Source organism: Lagenorhynchus albirostris, chromosome 2, assembly GCF_949774975.1.
Source record: "Lagenorhynchus albirostris chromosome 2, mLagAlb1.1, whole genome shotgun sequence".
Classification (NCBI taxonomy): Eukaryota; Metazoa; Chordata; class Mammalia; order Artiodactyla; family Delphinidae; genus Lagenorhynchus; species Lagenorhynchus albirostris.
Window position 1 is genome coordinate 148,876,678 of NC_083096.1, and position 21,426 is coordinate 148,898,103.

General features: G+C 39.3%; 1 protein-coding gene across 6 annotated transcripts in view; it reads left to right on the top strand.

Moving 5' to 3' along the window:
* The window catches only part of TESK2 (testis associated actin remodelling kinase 2), a 127,113-nt gene that overhangs the window by 23,654 nt on the left and 82,033 nt on the right, over positions 1-21,426 (top strand). For 5 of the 6 annotated variants that reach the window (XM_060140195.1, XM_060140193.1, XM_060140197.1 and 2 more), the window contains one exon: positions 4,126-4,437. In XM_060140195.1, the coding sequence (XP_059996178.1) occupies positions 4,216-4,437 (222 nt within the window). In that variant the 5' untranslated portion in view covers positions 4,126-4,215. Of the gene's footprint in view, positions 1-1,756; positions 1,797-4,125; positions 4,438-21,426 lie in introns of all 6 variants that reach the window. The other variant, XM_060140194.1, reaches the window with a different exon arrangement.

Below are 21,426 nucleotides of genomic sequence, written 5' to 3' on the forward strand. Positions count from 1 at the left end.
AAAAGCTATTAATATTCCCCTTCCCTGCTGTAGGGGATCTTCAACTCTTAGTGTACATAAGAATCACTGGGAAACTTGGTAAAATTTCTAGGCCTCACTCCAAGAGATTCTGATTTAGTGGGTCAAGGTTGAGACCCAAGAATCTGAGTTTTAAATGAAGTCCTTGGGTAATTTTGAAGCAGATGATCAACAGACATACTTTTAGAAGTGCATTATCCTTGGTTCTAAGTCTAGCTTTGCTAGTAAATACCTTATAGCTATGGGCACATTATTTATGCTTTCTGGTCCTTGTGTTTCCTAAAATATAAAATGAACTTCATGGTCTCTACTGTCTGTAAAATTTTAAAAATATTGGTCTTATAATGCTAAATTTTTGATCTGGTGAGTTGTTGCCACTTTTTGGCAGAGGTTCAATAGAGATACTTAAATGTTTCATTCTTTTTTTCTTCTTTTTTTTGACCGCGTCAGGTCTTAGTTGCGGCACGTGGGATCTTTTTTTTCTTGTGGCATGCGGGCTGTTCGTTGCGGCGTGCAGGCTTCTCTCTAGTTGTGGCATGCAGGTTCTCTCTCTAGTTGTGGCACGTGGGCTCCAGAATGCATGGGCTCTGTACTTGGCATCATGCGGGCTCTCTTGTTGAAGCCTCAGTAGTTGTGGCACGTGGGCTTAGTTGCCCCATGTCACGTGGGACCTTAGTTCTCCGACCAGGAATTGAACCCACTTCCCCTGCACTGGAAGGCAAATTCTTTACCACTGGACCATGAGGAAAGTCTCAAATGTTTCATTCTTTAGGAACTTGGATTATTCTTCCTTCTGTGAAGAATGGTGACACTAGCTAGGCAAAAATAATTTGTTTTAAAGATACAGTTATATCTCATGGAACCTTAAGCCAGGATACAGTTAGGCCTCAGGAATCAGGGATTAGAGCATATTAGGAAAATCAAGAAGTTCTTGTCTGTGCCTTTTTTTCCTCTGCAAATTTGCCTCAATCCCTTGGCTTATTCTGCCTTCAAGCCTGCATGGTAGAAAATCGCCATGGCCAACAGCTCCTGAGTTTACATGGTTTCCATTTTAGAAAGCAGCCAGACTGAGGCTGGAATATCTTAATTCCAATTCCAAATTGCTCAGAAAGGAAATGTGATTGGTCCATATTGGGTAGAACGCTACCAACTTTGGCTACAGCAGGGTCATATTGTAAGGATATCCCTGCAAGCCCTGCTGCTAATTCTCCATGATTGGAGGTGGTAGAGGTATTCTGGGTTAGGTATTCATCACATTTATGGAAGTGTTTCACTAATTGTAGAATCACAATGTTGTATTTTGCATAGGACTCTTATAATTGATTCTTTTTAAAAAATCTTTTTCAATACTAATTTTATTTTTATTAAAAATTTTTTTTATTTTAAAAATATTTTATTTATTTGGTTGCACTGGGTCTTAGTTGTGGCAGGAGGGCTCCTTAGTTGGGGCTCACGGACTCCTTAGTTGCTGCTCGCCGGCTCCTTAGTTGCGGCTTGCTGTCTTCTTAGTTGTGGCATGCATGTGGGATCTAGTTCCTTGACCAGGGATTGAACCTGGGGTCCCTGCATTGGGAGCATGGAGTCTTAACCACTGTGCCACCAGGGAAGTCCCCAAATTTTTATTTTATATTGGAGTATAGTTGATTAACAGTGTTGTGTTAGTTTCAGGTGTACAGCAGAGTGATTCATTTATACATATACATGTAACTATTCTTTTTCAAATTCTTTTCCCATTTAGGTGATTACAGATTATTGAGCAGAGTTCCCTGTGCTACACAGTAGGTCCTTATTAGTTATCTGTTTTATATATAGAAGTGTGCATGTGTCAATCCCAGTCTCCCAATTTATCCTCCCCCAATATTCCTGGTAACTATAAGTTTGTTTTCTACATCTGTGACTCTATTTCTGTTTTGTAAGTACATTCATTTGTACCATTTTTTTTTAGATTCCACATGTAAGCGATATCATATGATATTTGTCTTTCTCTGTCTGACTTACTTCACTCAGTATGACAATCTCTAGATCCATCCATGTTGTTGCAGATGGCATTATTTTGTTCTTTTTTATGGCTGAGTAATATTCCATTGTACATATGTACCACATCTTCTTTATCCATTCTTCTGTCAGTGGACATTAAGGTTGCTTCCATGTCCTGGCTATTGTAAATAGTGCTGCAATGAACGTTGGGGCGCAGGTATTGTTTCAAATTATGGTTTTCTCTGGATATACGCCCAGGAGCGGGATTGCTGGATCATATGGTAGCTCTATTTTTAGTATTTTAAGGAATCTCCGTACTGTTCTCCATAGTGGGTGTACCAATTTATATTCCCACCAACAGTGTAGGAGGGTTCCCTATTCTCCACACCCTCTCCAGCATTTATTGTTTGTAGATTTTTTGATGATGGCCATTCTGACTGGTGTGAAGTGATACCTCATTGTAGTTTTGATTTGCATTTCTCTAATAATTAGCCATGTTGAGCATTTTTTCATGTGCCTATTGGCCATCTGTGTGTCTTCTTTGGAGAAATGTCTATTTAGGTCTTCTGCCCATTTTTTGATTGGATTGTTTGGTTTTTTGATATTGAACTGCATGATATGTTTGTAAATTTTGGAGATCAGTTGCATCATTTGCAAATATTTTCTCCCATTTTGTGGGTTGTCTTTTTGTTTTGTTTATGGTGTCCTTTGCTATGCAAAAGCTTTTGAGTTTAATTAGGTCCCAGTTGTTTATTTTTGTTTTTATTTCCATTACTCTAGGAGACAGATCGAAAAAGATATTGCAGTTTATGTGAAAGAGTGTTCTGCCTGTATTTTCCTCTACCAGTTTTTAAAAAAATATTTATTTATTTGTTTGTTTGTTTAGGCTGTGTTAGGTCTTAGTTGGGGCATGTGGGAACTTTAGTTGCAGCATGCAGACTTCTTAGTTGCAGCATGCACACGGCATCTAGTTCCCTGACCAGGGATTGAACCTGGGCCCCCTGCATTGGGAGTGTGGAGTCTTACCCGCTGGAGCACCAGGGAATTCTCCTCTGAGAGTTTTATAGATGCTGGGAAAACTGGACAACTACATGTAAAAAAAAAAAATTAAATTAGAACATCTTTTTAACACCGTACACAAAAATAAACTTAAAATGGATTAAAGGGACTTCCCTGGTGGTCCAGTGGTAAAGAATCCACCTTACAATGCAGGGGGCACAGGTTCCATCCCTGGTCAGGGAACTAGAATCCCACATGCTGCGGGACAACTAAGCCCCGCATGCCACAACTACTGAGCTCGCGCCTCAACTAAAGAAGAGAAAACCCACATGCCACAACTAGAGAGAAGCCTGCGCGCTGCAATGAAAGATCCCGCATGCCTCAACGAAGATCCCACGTGCCACAACTAAGACCTGACACCACCAAAAATAAATAAATAATAAATAAATCTTTTTAAAAAATGGATTAAAGGCCTAAATATAATTGATTCTTGTGGAAAAAGTAGATGTTGGGAGAGACAGGCTAAAAGAAAAAGTGGGTTTTTGTTTTTATTCTTAGGTGCCAGATGGGATGGAGCCTTCTGTAGTCACTTCTGCTGGACTGGGTTGTTTAATCAAGAGTGGAATTTTAAATTGCTTTTGGATATAGTTTTCTTTTAAAATTATACAATTTTATAGTATAAAATATTTGTCATCCTTGTTTTATATATTTGGACTTAATGATTTTTCAAATGAAGAGAAAATTATATGAGGCTGTGAAGGGCATTGGCAGGAGCACAGGCTTTTGAATCAGACAATCTGGCATGTTAACTTTATCTGTACCATTTGGTGACTGTGTGATTGCTTGACCTCTCTGTGAAATGAACATAATCTTATATCATGGGTTATTTGAGAATCAAATGACATGACATATGCATAACTCTTATAGTATGTTTCTTAGATAATAGGTACTCAACGAATAATAGATGTATCACCGCTTTTTGAAGGTAAAAGCATAAAGTGTTTTTTAGATCTGAAAATCAGGAGCTAGAATATGAAAGAGGAAATATTTTTACATTGATAGTGTTCTGTATGCCTGTATTTATTATTCGTTAATGGTTTTAATGAAATATCATTTTAATCTCTTATTTAGTGACAAGCCAGAAGAGAAGTAAAACTCAACAGAAATTTACTATGTGTGGAATTCATTCCTAAAAGAAGAAAAAAAGTGATTATTGAGACTATGGATCGGAGCAAACGGAATTCAATTGCAGGATTTCCTCCACGTGTGGAGCGTCTTGAAGATTTTGAAGGAGGTGGTGGAGGGGACGGGAACATGACCCAGGTGGGAAGAGTTTGGCCCTCTTCATATCGAGCTCTTATAAGTGCCTTTTCCAGACTGACGCGTTTAGATGACTTCACCTGTGAAAAAATAGGGTCTGGCTTCTTCTCTGAAGTGTTCAAGGTGAGTGATGCATCAGTTTTTCTTATATTGTCTTGTTGATGGTCAGTTTCACTGCAGAGTTGACAGTTGTGTTTAATTAAGACATTGGCTTTGCCTTGTCAGGGTGCTGTGGATCTTGAGCAGTGTTACAAACTGTCCTCTTGAGCTATCTATTAACTTGTAAGATATTTTATTTATTTTAATTATAAAAATACTACATGCTGATCAAAAATTAAAATAATATAGGAGCCTCTTCCACTCCCCCAGAATTCTTCATCAGCCCAAATGGAAACTTTGTACCCATTAAAAAATAACTCCCTCCACTACCCTTAGCCCTGTTAATGTCTGTTCTACCTTCTGTCTCTATGAATATGTCTATTCTAGGTATCTCATATTAATGGAATTATACAATATTTGTCCTTTTATGCCTGGATTATTTCACTTAGCATAATGTCCTCAAGATTCATCCATGTTGAAGCATATATCAGAATTTCGTTTCTTTGGAATTCTCTGGCGATCCAGTGATTAGGACTTGGTGCTGTCACTGCCGGGGCTCTGATTTGATCCCTGGTCCGGGAGTTAAGATCCTGCAAGCCACATGGCAGGGCAAAAAAAAAAAAAAAAAGAATTTCATTTCATTTTATATCTGAATAATATCCCATTGTATGTATATACCACATTTTTTAAATCTGTTCACCTGCTGATGGACATTTAGGTTGTTTCCTCCTTTTGATTATTGTAAATGATGCTGCTATGAACACTGATGTACAAGTAACTGAGTCCCTGCTTTCAGTTCTTTTGGGTATTTACCTATAAGTGAAACGGATGGGTCATATAGTAATTCTGTGTTTAGCTTTTTAAAGAAATTGTGGTAAAATACACATAACATAAAATTCACTATCTTAACCATTTTTAAGTGTACAGTTTTAAGTATATTCACATTGCTGTGCAACCAATCTTCAGAACTTTTTCATCTTGCAAAACTGAAACTCTGTACCTACTAAATAATTCTTCCCTTCCCTCTCCCCGCAGCTCCTGGCAACAACCATTCTACTTTCTGTTTCTATGAGTTTGACTACTCTAGATACCCTATATAAATGAAATCATGTAGTTTTTGTCTTTTTGTGATTACCTTATTTCACTTAGTCTGTTTTACTTTTTAAGGAACCACCATACTATTTTATGTAGAGTTGTACCATTTTACATTCCCACCAGCAACGTACAACAGTTCTCATTTCTCCATATTCTTACTAACACTTGTTCTTTCTTTTTCTTTCTTTCTTTCTTTCTTTCTTTCTTTCTTTCTTTCTTTCTTTCTTTCTTTCTTTCTTTCTTTCTTTCTTCCCTCCCTCCCTCCCTCCCTCCCTCCCTCCCTCCTTCCTTCCTTCCTTCCTTCCTTCCTTCCTTCCTTTCTTTCTTTCTTTCTTTCTTTCTTTCTGATATTAGCAATTCTGGTGGGTATGGAGTGATCTCTCATGTGGCTTTGATTTGCATTTCTCTAATGACTAGTGATGTTGAGCATCTTTGCATTGGCCTTTTGTGTATCTTCTTTGGAAAAATATCTATTCAAGTCTTTTGTCCTTTTTTTTTTTTTTTTTTTTTTTTTGTGGTATGCGGGCCTCCCACCGCTGCGACCTTTCCCGTTGCGGAGCACAGGCTCTGGACGCGCAGGCCCAGCAGCCACGTCCCACGGGCCCAGCCGCTCCGCGGCACGCGGGATCCTCCCAGACCAGGGCACGAACCCGCACCCCCCGCATCAGCAGGCGGACTCCCAACCACTGCGCCACCAGGGAAGCCTTTTTTGTCCAGTTTTGAGTTCGATTTTATTTGTATGTAAGGGTCATATCCTTTATCAGATATATGATTTGAAAATATTTTCTCTTATTCTGTGGGTTGTCTTTTTACACTCTTATAGTGTCCTTTGATGCACACAAGTTTTTAATTCTGATTATGTTTAGTTTACCTAGTTTTTCTTTTGTTGCCTGTGCTTTTGGTGTCATGCCCCAAAATAACTTCCAAATCCAATATCATGATTTTCCCCAATGATTTCTTCTAAGCGTTTTATAGTTTTAGCTCTTACATTTATGTCTTTGATCCATTTAAGTTAATTTTTGTATGTAGTGAAAGGAAAGGTCTAACTTCATTCATTCAATGGTGCTGAGTTTTCCCAGCACCATTTGTTGAAAAAAACTGTTCTTTCCCCATTGAATGGTCTTGGCACCCTGTTGAAAATCAGTTGATCATATGTGCCAGTGTTGATAACGCTTTTATTTTATTTTATTTAAAAACATTTATTTAGGGACTTCCCTGGTGGCACAGTGGTTAAGAATCCGCCTGCCAATTCAGGGGACACGGGTTTGATCCCTGGTCTGGGAAGATCCCACATGCCACAGAGCAACTAAGCTCGTGTGCCACAACTGCTGAGCCTGTGCTTTAGAGCCTGCGAGCCACAACTACTGAGCCCATGTGCCACAACTACTGAAGCTCACACACCTAGAGCCCATGCTCTGCAACAAGAGAAGCCACTGCAATGAGAAGCCTGTGCACCACAACGAAGAGGAGCCCCCGCTTGCTGCGACCAAAGAAAAGCCCACGCACACAACAAAGACCCAACGCAGCCAAAAATAAAATAAATAAAAAATAAAATAAATAAATTTATAAAAAAAAGAAAGTCATTGCCATACCCAAGGTCATCTAGGTTTTCTTCTGTGTTATCTTCTAGGAGTTTTACAGTTTTGCATTTTATCTTTAGGTCTGTGATCCATTTTGAGTTAATTTTTATGAAGGTGTAAAGTCTATGTCTAGATTCATTTTTTTGCATGTGAATCTCTAGTTCTTCCAGCCGCATTTCCTGAAAAGACTATTTTTGCTCTGTTTTATTGCCTTTGCTTCTTTGTCAAAGATCAATTGACTGTATTTATGTGGATTTCTGGGCTCTGTATTCTATTCCATTCATCTGTTTGTTTATTCTTTCATCAATACAACAAAGTCTTGATTACTGTAGCTTTATAATATGTTTTGAGGTCAAGTATTTGTTCTTCTTTAACACTGAGTTGGCTATTCTGGGTTTTTTGCCTCTCTATATATACTTTAGAATCAGTTTGTTGATATATACAAGATAACTTGCTGGGATTTTGGGATTGCATTGAGTCTATAGATTAAATTGGGAAAAACTGACATTTTGACAATATTGAGTCTTATCCATGAACATGGAATACCTCTCCATGTATGTAGTTCTTCTTTGTTATCTTTCATCAGAGTTTTGTAGTTTTCTTCATACAGATCTTGTACATATTTTGTTAGATTTACACCCAAATATTTTATTTTGGGGGTTGCTGATGTAAATAGTAATTTGTAATTTTAAATTCTACTTATTCATTGCCTGTATATAGGAATGTAATTGGGGTTTTTTGTACTAACCTTGTATCTTGCAACCTTACTATAATTGCTTATTAATTTCAGGAGGTTTTTAAAAAATTAATTAATTAATTAATTAATTTGGCTGCCTCAGGTCTTAGTTGTGGCATGTGGGATCTTCATTGTGGCATGTGGAATCTTTTGTTGCAGCACACAGGCTTCTCTCTAGTTGTGGTGCTCAGGCTCCAGACGCTCAGGCTCAGTAGTTGTGGCTCACGGGCCTAGTTGCTCCACGGCATGTGGGATCTTCCCAGACCAGGGCTCAAACCCGTGTCCCCTGCATTGGCAGGCAGATTCTCAACCACTGCACCACCAGGGAAGCCCCGGAAGGTGGATTCTTAACCACTGGACCACCAGGGAAGTCCCTGTATGCTCTCATCATTTCTAGTGTAATTTGGTTTGATTTTCTTTTTTTTTTTTTAAACATCTTTATTGGAGTATAATTGCTTTACAATGGTATGTTACTTTCTGCTTTATAACAAAGTGAATCAGCTATACGTATACATATATCCCCATATCTCCTCCCTCTAGTGTCTCCCTCCCACCCTGATTTCCTTTTTAATCTAAAAATTATATAATATGAGATTTTAAAATTTCCACACAGTAAGTTTTCTTTTGGTAATTGTTTGATATTTAATTTCTAATTTTAGTGCATCATGATCAGAGAAAATGGCTTATATGAAGTCTGCCTTTGGAGTATAATTTAGATTTTGTTTTGGTGTAATGCATGATCAGATTTTTTTGAATGCTGCAAATGTGTTTGAAACAAATATGAATTTCTATTTGTTTGCATAAAGTTCTATATATCTCTGTTAGATTAAGCTTTTGTATTGTGTTATTCAGATGTTATATGGCCTTCTTTATTTTAGTCTAATCTATTTCCTTGAAAAAGTTCTATTAGTAGTTCCTAATGTGTTTATAGATTTCTCCTTGTGTTTCTCTCAGCGTGTTATTTGTTTACAGGCCATTTTGTGAAGTAGATATTAATAGAAATTCATGATTATTATTGGATTGTATGCTATAGATAGATTGTATATTTTATAAATGCTGGTTTTTTATTTTTATCCCACCTTATGCTTTTAGCTTTGTTTTCTACTTTATCTGATATCAATATTGTGTACCTTCTTCCTCACTGTATGCATTTGTCTGTTGTTTCGGTTATTATTTTCCCAGTATGTCTTTTTCCATCTCTATTTTTATTCTGTCTGTGATAGTACATTTTTAATGTGTGTCCTGTGAAACAGTTTTATATTTAGTTTTTTTGATCCAAAATTAAATTTGCCCATAAAGAGAGAGATTGTAATCTGTTTACATTTATTGTGATTACTTCTGTCTTTATACTGAGTAAACTCTTAAATGGTAATTTAATGAGTATAGAATTTAGGACAGTAGTTATTTTCCTCAGCACTTTGAAATTACTCTTCCCCTTTTTCTTCTTTTTGTAGTTCATCTCTATTTTTGCTGATAAGTTAATTCTTAGTCTGGTTGTTACCCTTTTTATTTTTCATTTATTTATGTGTTTTTTTTTAAAGACTATGGTTTCTTTTTTCTTTTTTTTTTTGGCTGCAGTTGGTCTTCATTACTGCACATGGGCTTTCTCTAGTTGCGGCGAGTGGGGCCTACTCTTTGTTGTGGTGCGTGGGCTTCTCATTGCAGTGGCTTCTCTTGTTGTGGAGCACTAGGCACATAGGCCTCAGTAGTCGTGGCACATGGGCTCAGTAGTTGTGGCTCACAGGCTCTAGAGCACAGGCTCAGTAGTTGTGGTGCACAGGCTTAGTTGCTCTGCAGCATGTGGGATCTTCCTGGACCAGGGATCGAACCTGTGTCCCCTGCATTGGCAGGTAGATTCTTAACCACTGCGCCACCAGGGAAGCCCCAGTGTGTTTATTTTTATGGTTCATGATGAATTTAGCTAGTTTGCTCTCTTAGGAAATAATTAAGATTGATAAACTAGGGCAGTGGTTCTCAACTGGGGTCAGTTTTGCCCTCCTAAGAGATATTTTGCAATGTCTGGAGATATTTTTGGTTGTCACAACTGGGCAGGAGGTGCTACTGGCATCTAGTGGGTAGAGGCCAGTGATGCTATTAACATTCTACAATGCACAGGATAGCCCTCCACAACAAAGAATTGTCTGGCCCAAAATGTTAATAGTGCTGAGGTTATAAATCCCTGGTCTAAAAGCACTAAAAAGATGAAAGTATAACATCTGTTACTGAATTTAGGAAAAATATACTTTTAGAAACAAAACAGTTTGGATTTACATTTAAAACCATTTGTGAGCTTCAAAGAGTTTCCTTTGATTATTAATCTTTTTCGCGTTTTTAAAAACTATAAACAGATTAGGGTAATTTCATTGTTTCTAGGAAAATGACTTAGAATATTTTGGTTGTTAGTGAAACCTATTTAGGGAAGAACTGAGGTATGTGTAAGAAGAGGTGACATGAGTGTTTATAAAGTAAGGGAAAAGAAAGTAAAACCAAATGGCACAATGGCCCTAATCTCTTACCTTCTGGTAAGTGGAAAATCTATTCAGCTTTACTGTAGCACTGGCTGACAACCTGTTCAGTGTTTTAAATTAAGAGTGCTTCTGGTAGGATACAGTAGAAGCCTCTTAATTTCTTTTTTTAAAAAATTAATTAATTTCTTTATTTTTTTGGCTGTGTTGGGTCTTTGCTTCTACGCACGGGCTTTCTTTTTGGTTGCGGCGAGCGGGGGCTCCTCTTTGTTGCAGTGTGTGGGCTCTCATTTTGGTAGCTTCTCTTGTGGAGCACGGGCTCTAGGTGTGCGGGCTTCAGTAGTTGTGGCACACGGGCTTCAGTAGTTGTGGCTCGTGGGCTTTGTTGCTCCGCGGCATGTTGGGATCTTCCCGGACCAGGGCTCGAACCCGTGTTCCCTGCATTGGCAGGCGGATTCTCAACCACTGCGCCACCAGGGAAGCCCTTAATTTCTTTTTATACTAATCCTTGTTTTGTTTGGGAATATAATTGGAAGGAGAATTTCTAGGAAGATGACTTTTCCAGTCTCTTGAGATAACTGAAGTACCCCATGAGATACTAAAACACAGAATTATTTTAGTATGTATTGTGAAACCTATAAAACCTGGAATCCCATTCTAGAACAAAGTATCAATGTGATTTCTTTTCTTTTTAATAAGAGCTTTACTGAGAGATAATTCATATACCTTAAAATTCTCCTTTTTTAAATACATAATTCAATGGTTTTTAGTATATTTACAAGGTTGTACATCCCTCACCACTGTCTAATTTAAAAATGTTTTTATCATCCTAAACAGAAATCCTGTACTTATTAATAGTCACTGCCCATTCCTCCCTTCCCCCATCTCCAGGCAACCACTAGTATTCTACTTCATGTCTCTGTAGACTTGCTTCTTCTGGACATTTCATATAAATGGAATCATACAATATGTGACTCTTATGACTGACTTCTTTTACTTAGCATAATGTTTTTAACATTGATCCATGTTACAGCATGTATCACTATTTCATTCCTTTTTATGGCCCAGTAATATTACAATGTATAGGTAATACCACATTTTGTTTATATAGTCATTTGTTGATAGACATTTGGATTGTTCCCATCTTTTGGTTATTGTGAATAGTGCAGCTATGAATATTTGTGTACAAGTATTTGTTTGAGTACTTGTTTTCAATTATTTTGAGTATATACCTAGAAGTGGGATTACTGGGTCGCATAGTAATTCCATTTTACTTTTTGAGGTACTACCAGACTATTCTCCACTGTGGCTGTTTCATTTTACATTCTACCAGCAATGTATAAGGGTTCCAGTTTCTGTAAAACTCACCAACATTTGTTATTCTATCTTTATTATTTAAAAAAATTTTTATTATTATGACTACCCTAGTGCATGTGAAGTAGTATCTCGTGGGTTTTTTTTTTAGATAATAATTGATTTACAATATTATATTAGTTTCAGGTATACAACATAGTGATTCAAAAGTTTTATAGATTATACTCCATGTATAGTTATTATAAAAATTGACTATATTCTCTGTGCTGTACAATATATCCTTGTAACTTATTTTTTTGGGGTTTTTTTGTTTTGTTTTTTTTTTTTGTGGTACGCGGGCCTCTCACTGTTGTGGCCTCTCCCGTTGTGGAGCACAGGCTCTGGACGCACAGGTTCAGCGGCCATGGCTCACAGGCCCAGCTGCTCCGTGGCATGTGAGATCCTCCCGGACCGGGGCACGAACCCGTGTCCCCTGCATCGGCAGGCGGACTCTCAACCACTGCGCTACCAGGGAAGCCCTTGTAACTTATTTTTATACATAGTAGGTTGTACCTCTTAATCTCCTACCCCTATATTGCCCCTTTCCCTTTCCCTTTCTCCATTGGTGACCACTAGTTTGTTCTCTGTATCTGTTTCTTTTTTGTTATATTCACTAGTTTTATTTTTTTTAGATTCCACATACAAGTGATAACACATAGTATTTGTCTTTTTCTGTCTGACTTATTTCACTAAGCGTGATATCCTCCAGGTTTATCCATGTTGTTGCAAATGGTAAATTTCATTGTTTTTTATGGCTGAGTAGTAATCCATTGTATATGTATGTATACCACATCTTCTTTATCCATTTGTCTGTTGATGGACACTTAGGTTGCTTCCATATCTTGGCTATTGTAAATAATGCTGCTATGAACATGGGAGTGCATGTATTCTTTCGAATTAGTGTTATCCTTTTCTTCGGATATATACCCAGGAGTGGAATTGCTGGATCTCATAGTAGTTCTATTTTTAGTTTTTTGAGGAACCTCCATGCTGTTTTCCACAGTGGCTGTACCAGTTTACATTCCCTTCAACAGTGTGCAAGTGTTCCCTTTTCTCCATTTCCTCGCCAACACTTGTTATTTGTGATCTTTTTGGTGACAGCCATTCTGACAAGTGTGAGGTGATATGTCTTTGTGGTTTTAATTTTCACTTCCCTGATCGTTAGTGATGTTAGTGATGTGCATCCTTTCATGTGCCTGTTAGCCACATTATATCTTCTTTGGAAAAATGTCTATTCAGGTTTTCTATTTTTAAATCAGGTATTTGTTTTTTTGACGTTGAGTTGTATGAGCTGTTTACAAATGTTGTATATTAACCCCTTATCAGTCATGTCATTTGCAAATATTTTCTCATTCAGTAGATTGTCTTTTTTTTTTGGTTGCATTGGAGGTCTTGGTTGCTGCGTGCAGCCTTTCTGTAGTTGCGGCAAGCGGGGGCTACTCTTCATTGTGTGCAGGCTTCTCATTGCAGTGGCTTCTCTTTGTTGTGGAGCACGGGCTCTAAGCATGCGGGCTTCAGCAGTTGTGGCACGTGGGCTCAGTAGTTGTGGCTCGTGGACTCTAGAGCGCAGGCCCAGTAGTTGTGGCACATGGGCCCAGTTGCTCCATGGCATGTGGTATCTTCCCGGCGCAGGGCTCGAACCCATGTCCCCTTTATTGGCAGGTGGATTCTTAACCACTATACCACCAGGGAAATCCCTTCCCTGTTTATCTATTTTATATATAGTAGTTTGTATCTGCTAATCCCAGACTCATAATTTATCTCTCCCCCACTAAGTGAAGTGACTTACTTCACTTAGTATGATAATCTCTGGGTTCATCCATGTTGCTGCAAATGGCATAATTTTATTCCTTTTTATGGCTGAATAGTATTCCATTGTGTTTGTTTGTGTGTGTGTGTGTACATATATATATCACATCTTCTTTATGCATTCATCTGTTGATGGACATTTAGGTTGCTTCCATGTCTTGGCTATTGTAAAATGGTGCTACTATGAACATTGGGGTGCATGTATCTTTTCAAATTAGAGTTTTTTCCTTATATATACTCAGGAGTGGGACTGCAGGATCATATGGCAACTCTATTTTTGTTTTTTTAAGGAACCCCCATACTGTTTTCCTTAGTGGCTGTAACAATTTACATTCCCACCCACAGTGTAGGAGGGTTCCCTTTTCTCCACGCTCTCTCCAGCATTTTTTATTTGTAGACTTTTGGATGATGGCCATTCTGACTGGTGTGAGTTGATATCTCATTGTAGTTTTGATTTGCATTGGGCTCCATAGTTGTGTCTCACGGGCTCTAGAGCGCAGGCTCAGTAGTTTTGGTGCACGGGCTCAGTTTCTCCGTGGCATGTGAGATCTTCCCGGACCAGAGCTCGAACCCGTGTCCCCTGCATTGGCAGGCAGATTCTTAACCACTGTGCCACCAAGAAAGTCCCCTGCCCTTTTTTTTTTTTTGCGGTATGCGGGCCTCTCACTGTTGTGGCCTCTCCCGTTGCGGAGCACAGGCTCCGGACGCGCAGGCTCAGCGGCCATGGCTCACGGGCCCAGCCGCTCTGCGGCATGTGGGATCTTCCTGCACCGGGCACGAACCCGTGTCCCCTGCATCGGCAGGCAGACTCTGGGCCTCTCACCGCTGCGGCCTCTCCCATCGCGGAGCACAGGCTCCGGACGCGCAGGCCCAGCGGCCATGGCTCACTGTCCCAGCCGCTCCGCAGCACGTGGGATCCTCCCGGACCGGGGCACGAACCCGTGTCCCCCGCATTGGCAGGCGGACTCTCAACCACTGTACCACCAGGGAAGCCCCCCCTGCCCATTTTTAAGTTGGGTTGTTTTTGTTGAGTCGTAGGAGTTCTTTATGTAGTGTCCTTTAATGCAGAAAAGTTATTAATTTTGTTGAGATTCAATTTTTAGTTTTCCTTTTGTTGCCTGTGCTTTTGATGTCATATCCACGAAATTGTTGCCAAATTCAATGTCATGAAGATTTTCCCTAATGTTTTTTTCTAAGAATTCTGTAGTTTTAGCTCTTAAGTTTTGGTGCTTTTTTAAATGGAATTGTCTTCTTTTCTTTTCTTTTCTTTCTCTCTTTCTTTCTTCCTTCCTCCCTCCCTCCCTCCCTTCCTTCCTGGGTCTTAAAAAAAGGAATATTTTATTAAAACAAAAGTGACTACAATGAAAGGGGTTTTAAAAAGAAAACTAAGAAAGTGGTGTTTTGCTTGGGAGGATTCTTATACTCATGCAATGAGGACTCTTTCTTTAACTTCAACAGTGGAAGTGTTGGAAGGATGCAGTGGCTGAGATCAAACTAAGAATGCCAATGTCAGGCCAAAGCCAGTTGGTGTCTTCCAAAGTGACAGAAGGGGATACTATAGGGAAAAACACAGGAAGAGCTGAAATCTTTTTGTCTCCTCTAGAAGAGAACTTTATGTGCTGTAAGGAGAATGCTCTAGCTACCCTGCGTTCTAAGGATAGGACTTTGTTTCTAGCAGTTTTTAAAAAATATTTATTTATTTATTTGGCTGTGCCAGGTCTTAGCTGCGGCACGTGGGATCTTCATTGCCACATGCGGGATCTTTAGTTGTGGCATGTAGGCTCTTTTAGTTGCAGCATGCGGGCTCTTAGTTGCGGCGTGTGGGATCTAGTTCCCTGTTCAGGGATCGAACGCAGGCCCGCGGCATTGGGAGTGTGGAGTCTTAACCACTGGACCACCAGGGAAGTCCCTCTAGCAATTTTGTTGTCAGTTTTGTTTCATTTTCAGATTGCTTATTGCTAGTGTAGAATACAATTGATTTTTATGTATTTATCTTATATCCTGTAACCTGGCTGAACTCTTCTATTAGTTCTAATAGTTTTTGTAGTGTGGATTTTTTTTTTTTTTTAGAGTTTTCTATATACAAGATCATGTTGCCTGATCAATATGAATCTTGATTGCATAGGTGATCTCTTGAGAATCAATCCCCAAACATACATTCCTTTAGAAGATTAATTGAATTTCTTTGGAATCAGCTTTTCTTATTAACTAATACAGTTAAAATGTGTCTTCTCATATAACAAGAGGTATGGCTCCTTGTTTTTAAGCCCACCATATCAAATACTTTGTCAATTTGGAACCAGATTATATTCTAAAGGCGTTGTTGGTAATGATGTCAGTCTTGAGAGAGTGGTACTCATAGTACTGATTTGATCATCCCCCCAAAACCTTGTTTGTCTTACTACTCTTGGGGAGATTTTCTCCTCTCCCATATCTGGACCCTTGCAGTCTGAGTTAAATGCCCATATTCTGTGTCTTCACAGAAACCTATGTTACCTTATCATATTCTTTTGACATCATCTGTTTAAAGTGTCTTGTCATCCCACTTAGCTTTAAGCTCCATGAGAACAGGGACCATGTCCTATTTACCTTCATTTCTCCAGGATATAGCACTGTGCCTAGAATAGAGTAGGCATTCATTCATCCATCTATCCATCCATTCATTCCTTCAATGTATTGTGGTCTTTCTAAATACCAGGCACTGTGAAAAGTGCTGAGACACAGTGATGATTAAAACTTGTTAATCCTGACCTTGTGGAAATTATAATCTAATGGTAAGCAGTTACATTAAGTAATTACGAGGATAATTGCCACATAAAGGGAAGCATAGTATATTATTTATTGTTGCATAACAAGTTTACCACCAATGCGGTGGTTTAAAAGAACACATATTATTATATCTGTTTCTGTAGTTCAAGAGTCCAGGTATGACTTAGCTGGGTGCCCTGCTTCAGAGTCTTACAAAGCTGCAATCAAGGTGTCAGCTGGGGCGGCCGTTTTACATGAGGCTCAAGTGGGGAACGATCTGCTGTTAAGCCTGCGTGGTTGTTGGCAGCATTCAATTCCTGGCATGCTGCTGAATTGAGGGCTTCTGGTCCTTGCTATGTTTCCTTCTCCATATGGCAGCTTGATTCTTAAAGCCAGCAAACGAGAGAGTCTCCGAGCAAGATGTGGGTTAGTCTTATGTAACATCATTATATTTAGGTTGCAGTTAATTCTTCTTTAATGTTTTAATTTACATTAAAGTCACTTTTCCCATATTGAATTCGTGTGGAGTAAGTCACTGATCCTGCCAAGGGTCAGGGGGACAGAATCTCATAATGGCATGACACCAGGAGGCGGAGATTATAGCGTCCAATCTGTCGCCACACACAGATTGCAGTGGGGCTACAAAAAAGCCATACGCTTAATTTGAAGAGGGATGATGGTTTTCTTGAAAAAGTGGAGTTTAAGTTGAGACCTGAAGGGTGAGTAGGAACTAGCCAAGTGAAGAAATAGGTTGGAGATGAGCATTTCTAGGAGAAGGAACAGTCTATTCATAGGCCAGTGAATGGAGTCTGAGGTGCAGTTGAGGATTTGAGAGAAGTCTAGAATGGCTAGAGCAGAAGGTCAGTGGGACATTGGTAAGAGATGTAAGCAGAGGTTTATTGTCGAGAACCTCATCATCTATAGAGGTCCTAAAAGGTAATGATTTTGGACTTTATCTTAAGAAACTTGCTTTTATTCAAGGGTAATATGTTCTGATGTGCATTATAAAAAATTACTGGCTGCAAATATCAAATGAATTGGAGAGGGTAAGAAGAGATTCAGTTTGGCAATGGTCCAGGTGAAAGATGTAATGTGTAACTTGTGGTGGAAGTGTTGTGTGGTAGCAATGGAGGTGGAGAAGAATGAAATGATTTGAAATACTAGACATGCTTTTTAATTTACCAATTTAAGTATGCTTGTAAAAAAAATGGAGAGATATTTAGAAGGTATTATCTGTAGCATTTGGTGAATGATTGGATGTGATGGTGAGAGGAAAGAGGAATCAAAGATGATTTCAAGGGACTTCCCTGGTGGCGCAGTGGTTAAGAATCCTCCTGCCAATGCAGGGGACTCGTGTTCGAACCCTGGTCTGGGAAGGTCCCACATGCCACAGAGCAACTAAGCCCGTGCACCACAACTACTGAGCCCGCATGCCACAACTACTGAAGCCTGCGCACCTAGAGCCTGTGCTCCACAACAAGGGAAGCCACCTCAACGAGAAGCCTGCACACTGCAACGAAGGGTAGCCCCCGCTCTCTGCAACTAGAGAAAGCCTATGCACAACAACGAAGAACCAATGCAGCCAAAAATAAATTAAATAAATTAAAAAAAAAAAGAGATGATTTCAAGTATGAGCCCTGAAGGAGGAGCACATTTGATGATTTTAAATTTGGATTGGTGTGAGGTACTTTTGAGACCTATATGTGGAAATGATCCATACGCAGTTTCTTTCTTTCTTTTTCTTTCTTTCTTTTTTTTTTTTGTGGTACGCGGGCCTCTCACTGTTGTGGCCTCTCCCGTTGTGGAGCACAGGCTCCGGATGCACAGGCTCAGCGGCCATAGCTCATGGGCCTAGCCGCTCTGCGGCATGTGGGATCTTCCTGGACCGGGGCACGAACCCGTCTCCCCTGCATCGGCAGGCGGACTCTCAACCACTGCGCCAGCAGGGGAGCCCTGCTTTTTTTTTTTTTAATATTTATTTATTTGGCTGCATCGGGTCTTAGTTGCGGCATGTGGGATCTTTGTTGCAGCATGCTGCGCCTTTCGTTGCACCATGCAGGCTTTTCTCTAGTTGTGGCACATGGTCTCCAGAGCGTGTGGGCTCAGTAGTTGAGGCATGAGGGGTCTCTGGTTGTGGCATGCGGGCTCTAGAGTGTGTGGGCTTAGTTGCCCCATGGCATGTGGGATCTTAGTTCCCCGACCAGGGATCGAACCTGCATCCCCTGCATTGGAAGGCGGATTCTTAACCCCTGGACCACCAGGAAGTCCCAATAAGCAGTTTCTTATAAAGATCTAGGGCTCAGAGAATAGATCTTGTTTGGAAATGTAAATTTAAGAGCCATTTACATAGAGTAGCTGAAGCCAAGGATATGAATGAGATTATACAGAGGGCTTGGGACCAAGCATTGAGGAACTCCAACATTTAAGGGTTGTGTAGAGGAAGGAAGAGCTGGCAAAGGAGTCTAAATAGGACTACCAATAGAGGTAAGAGAAGCAGTGTGTGTATGTGTGTATCTGTGCGTTAGAATGAGTGGAAGAGTGAGACGTGATGAAGAAATTCACACCTAAGATGAACACAGAGTTTTTGTTCATTTCACTGTACCCTGTATGACAATGCCCAACTTGTAGTGTTGGAAGGATCAAATGAAATATGTAGATCACCTTGTACAATGCCTAGTCCATCAAGCTCTTAAAATTTTTGATATTGTTATTTTCTCTATTTCAGTTTTACACAACAGTTCAAACTTGATCTTAGGTCAGCCCACTATTTTTTAATTTTATTTTATTAAAAATTTTTTATTGAAGTATAGTTGATTTACGATGTTGTGTTGGTTTCAGGTATACAGCAAAGTGATTCAGTTATACATACATTCATATTTTTTTCAGATTCTTTACCACTATAGGTTATTACAAGATATTGAATATAGTTCCCTGTGCTATATAGTAGGTCCTTGTTGTTTATCTATTTTATATATAGCAGTGTATATCTGTAGTTTGTTAATCCAAAACTCCTAATTTATCCCTCCCCCACCCCCCTTTCCCTTTGGTAACCATATGATTGTTTTCTGTGTCTGTGAGTCTGTTACTGTTTTGTAAAATAAGTTGATGTGTATCATTTTTTTTAAAGATTCCACAAATAAGTGTTATAGTATGATACTTGTTTTTCTCTGACTTGCTTCACTTAGTATGATAATCTCCAGGTCCATCCATGTGGCTGCAAATGGCATTATTTCATTCTTTTTTATCAGCCTACTACTTTTTAGATGTGATTTCAGTTTTGAAGGTTATATGAAATCAGATGCCTTCTTTTCTTACCATTAGTATCATATTTTTCATAGCATGAATGAGTGTTCCCTTTATGCTTCCTATATACCGTGTACAGACTTTATCAGAGCAATGATACATTTTTGTTGACTTGTTTGCCTTTCTGTGTTAGATCAAAATTCCCTGTGTTTTTCATGTCTGTATGCTTAGCGCAGACTGCCACATAGAGGGCACTCACTAAATATTCGTTGCATAAGAAAAAATGTATATATGTACATTATAAGAATACATTAAGAGGCAAAGTAGCTGAGAGACTGGAGCTAGGCTGCCTGGTTTGAATCTTGACTCTACCACTTATAAACTTTCTGATCTTGGGCAAGTTACTTGACTTTTGTGCCTTGGTTTCCTCATTTGCAAAATGGAGATAATAATAGTGGTGTTGTTGAGAAGATATAATGAACTAGTATATATGAAGTACTTAGAATAATGTCTAGCACATAATACACCCTATATAAGGGCTAGTTACTATTTCTATTATATATAGTTAAGATCTGTCGAGTTCTTTGTGATAAGTACTGTGTCAAGAACTCATACACGTTATCTTTTAAAATGACTACAACAATCCTATAAGTAGTTAGACTTCCATTATATAAATGAGGAAACTGAGGTTAAAAATATTTAGCATCTTGGGCTTCCCTGGTGGCTCAGTGGTTGAGAGTCCGCCTGCCGACACAGGAGACACAGGTTTGTGCCCCGGTCCTGGAGGATCCCACATGCCGCGGAGTGGCTGGGCCCGTGAGCCATGGCCGCTGAGCCTGCGCGTCCAGAGCCTGTGCTCCGCAACGGGAGAGGCCACAACAGTGAGAGGCCCGCGTACTGCAAAAAAAAAAAAATATTTAGCATCTTGCCAAATATATTACAATAAGTAAATGGAACAACTAGGATTTGAATTCCTATCTACCTAATTGATGAATGGACTATTGCATCTAATTTTGATTTGGTATACAAGAAATAGATTATTTATTAATTTGTATGTATTTATGATATTTCTGGACCATGATAGCATATATAATAAGAGTTTTTTATAGAGTTCAACCTGATTAAATTCATGTGGCAAGTACAATATATAACGAGGTATAAAAGATAAGACAGGGCTTCCCTGGTGGTGCAGTGGTTAAGAATCTGCCTACCAATGCAGGGGATACGGGTTTGAGCCCTGGTCTGGGAAGATCCCACATGCTGCAGAGCAGCTAAGCCCGTGAGACACAACTACTGAGCCTGAGTGCCACAACTACTGAAGCCCACGCGCCTAGAGCCCGTGCTCTGCAACAAGAGAAGCCACCCACTGAGAAGCCCACGCACCACAACAAAGAGTAGCCCCTGCTTGCGGCAACTAGAGAAAAGCCCGCGGGCAGCAACAAAGACCCAATGCAGCCAAAAATTAAAAAATAAATAAAAAAAAAAAGATAAGACAAAGGCTTAGGTTCCCACTTTCTCCCCTTGGTATATTTTCTGAAATTGACAGCACTGTATCTAGAAATGCTAAGCCATAAGATTAGTAAACTTATAAACAAGAAGAGCCAGGTATCTGCTGTCTGCTTGGTACTGAAAAACAGATTTTTTCACATTCATGGCTGTACATTTATTATTTAGTGCACATGGAGTTTGTCATGCAAACTTTAAATCTGTAGGGTGAACAGTTGTATATGGAAAGTAAAGGAAACATTTTAGTATGTGAATGTTATTTTGTTCTGGGATGTTTTATTTTTGTGCTTGGGAATGTAAAGGTTCTGTGTTCTCTGGTAGCCTTGTCTGCTTTGTCTGAAAAGTAAGATACTGGATCTCATTATTGCTAGTGTTGCTGCTGTGGTTTCAGTGCCCCAAGTGACTATAATTTTTTATCCTCTCAAACTATAACTTGTGAAATTTGTATGAGAGTGAATCTTCTCTTTTAAATGTTGCA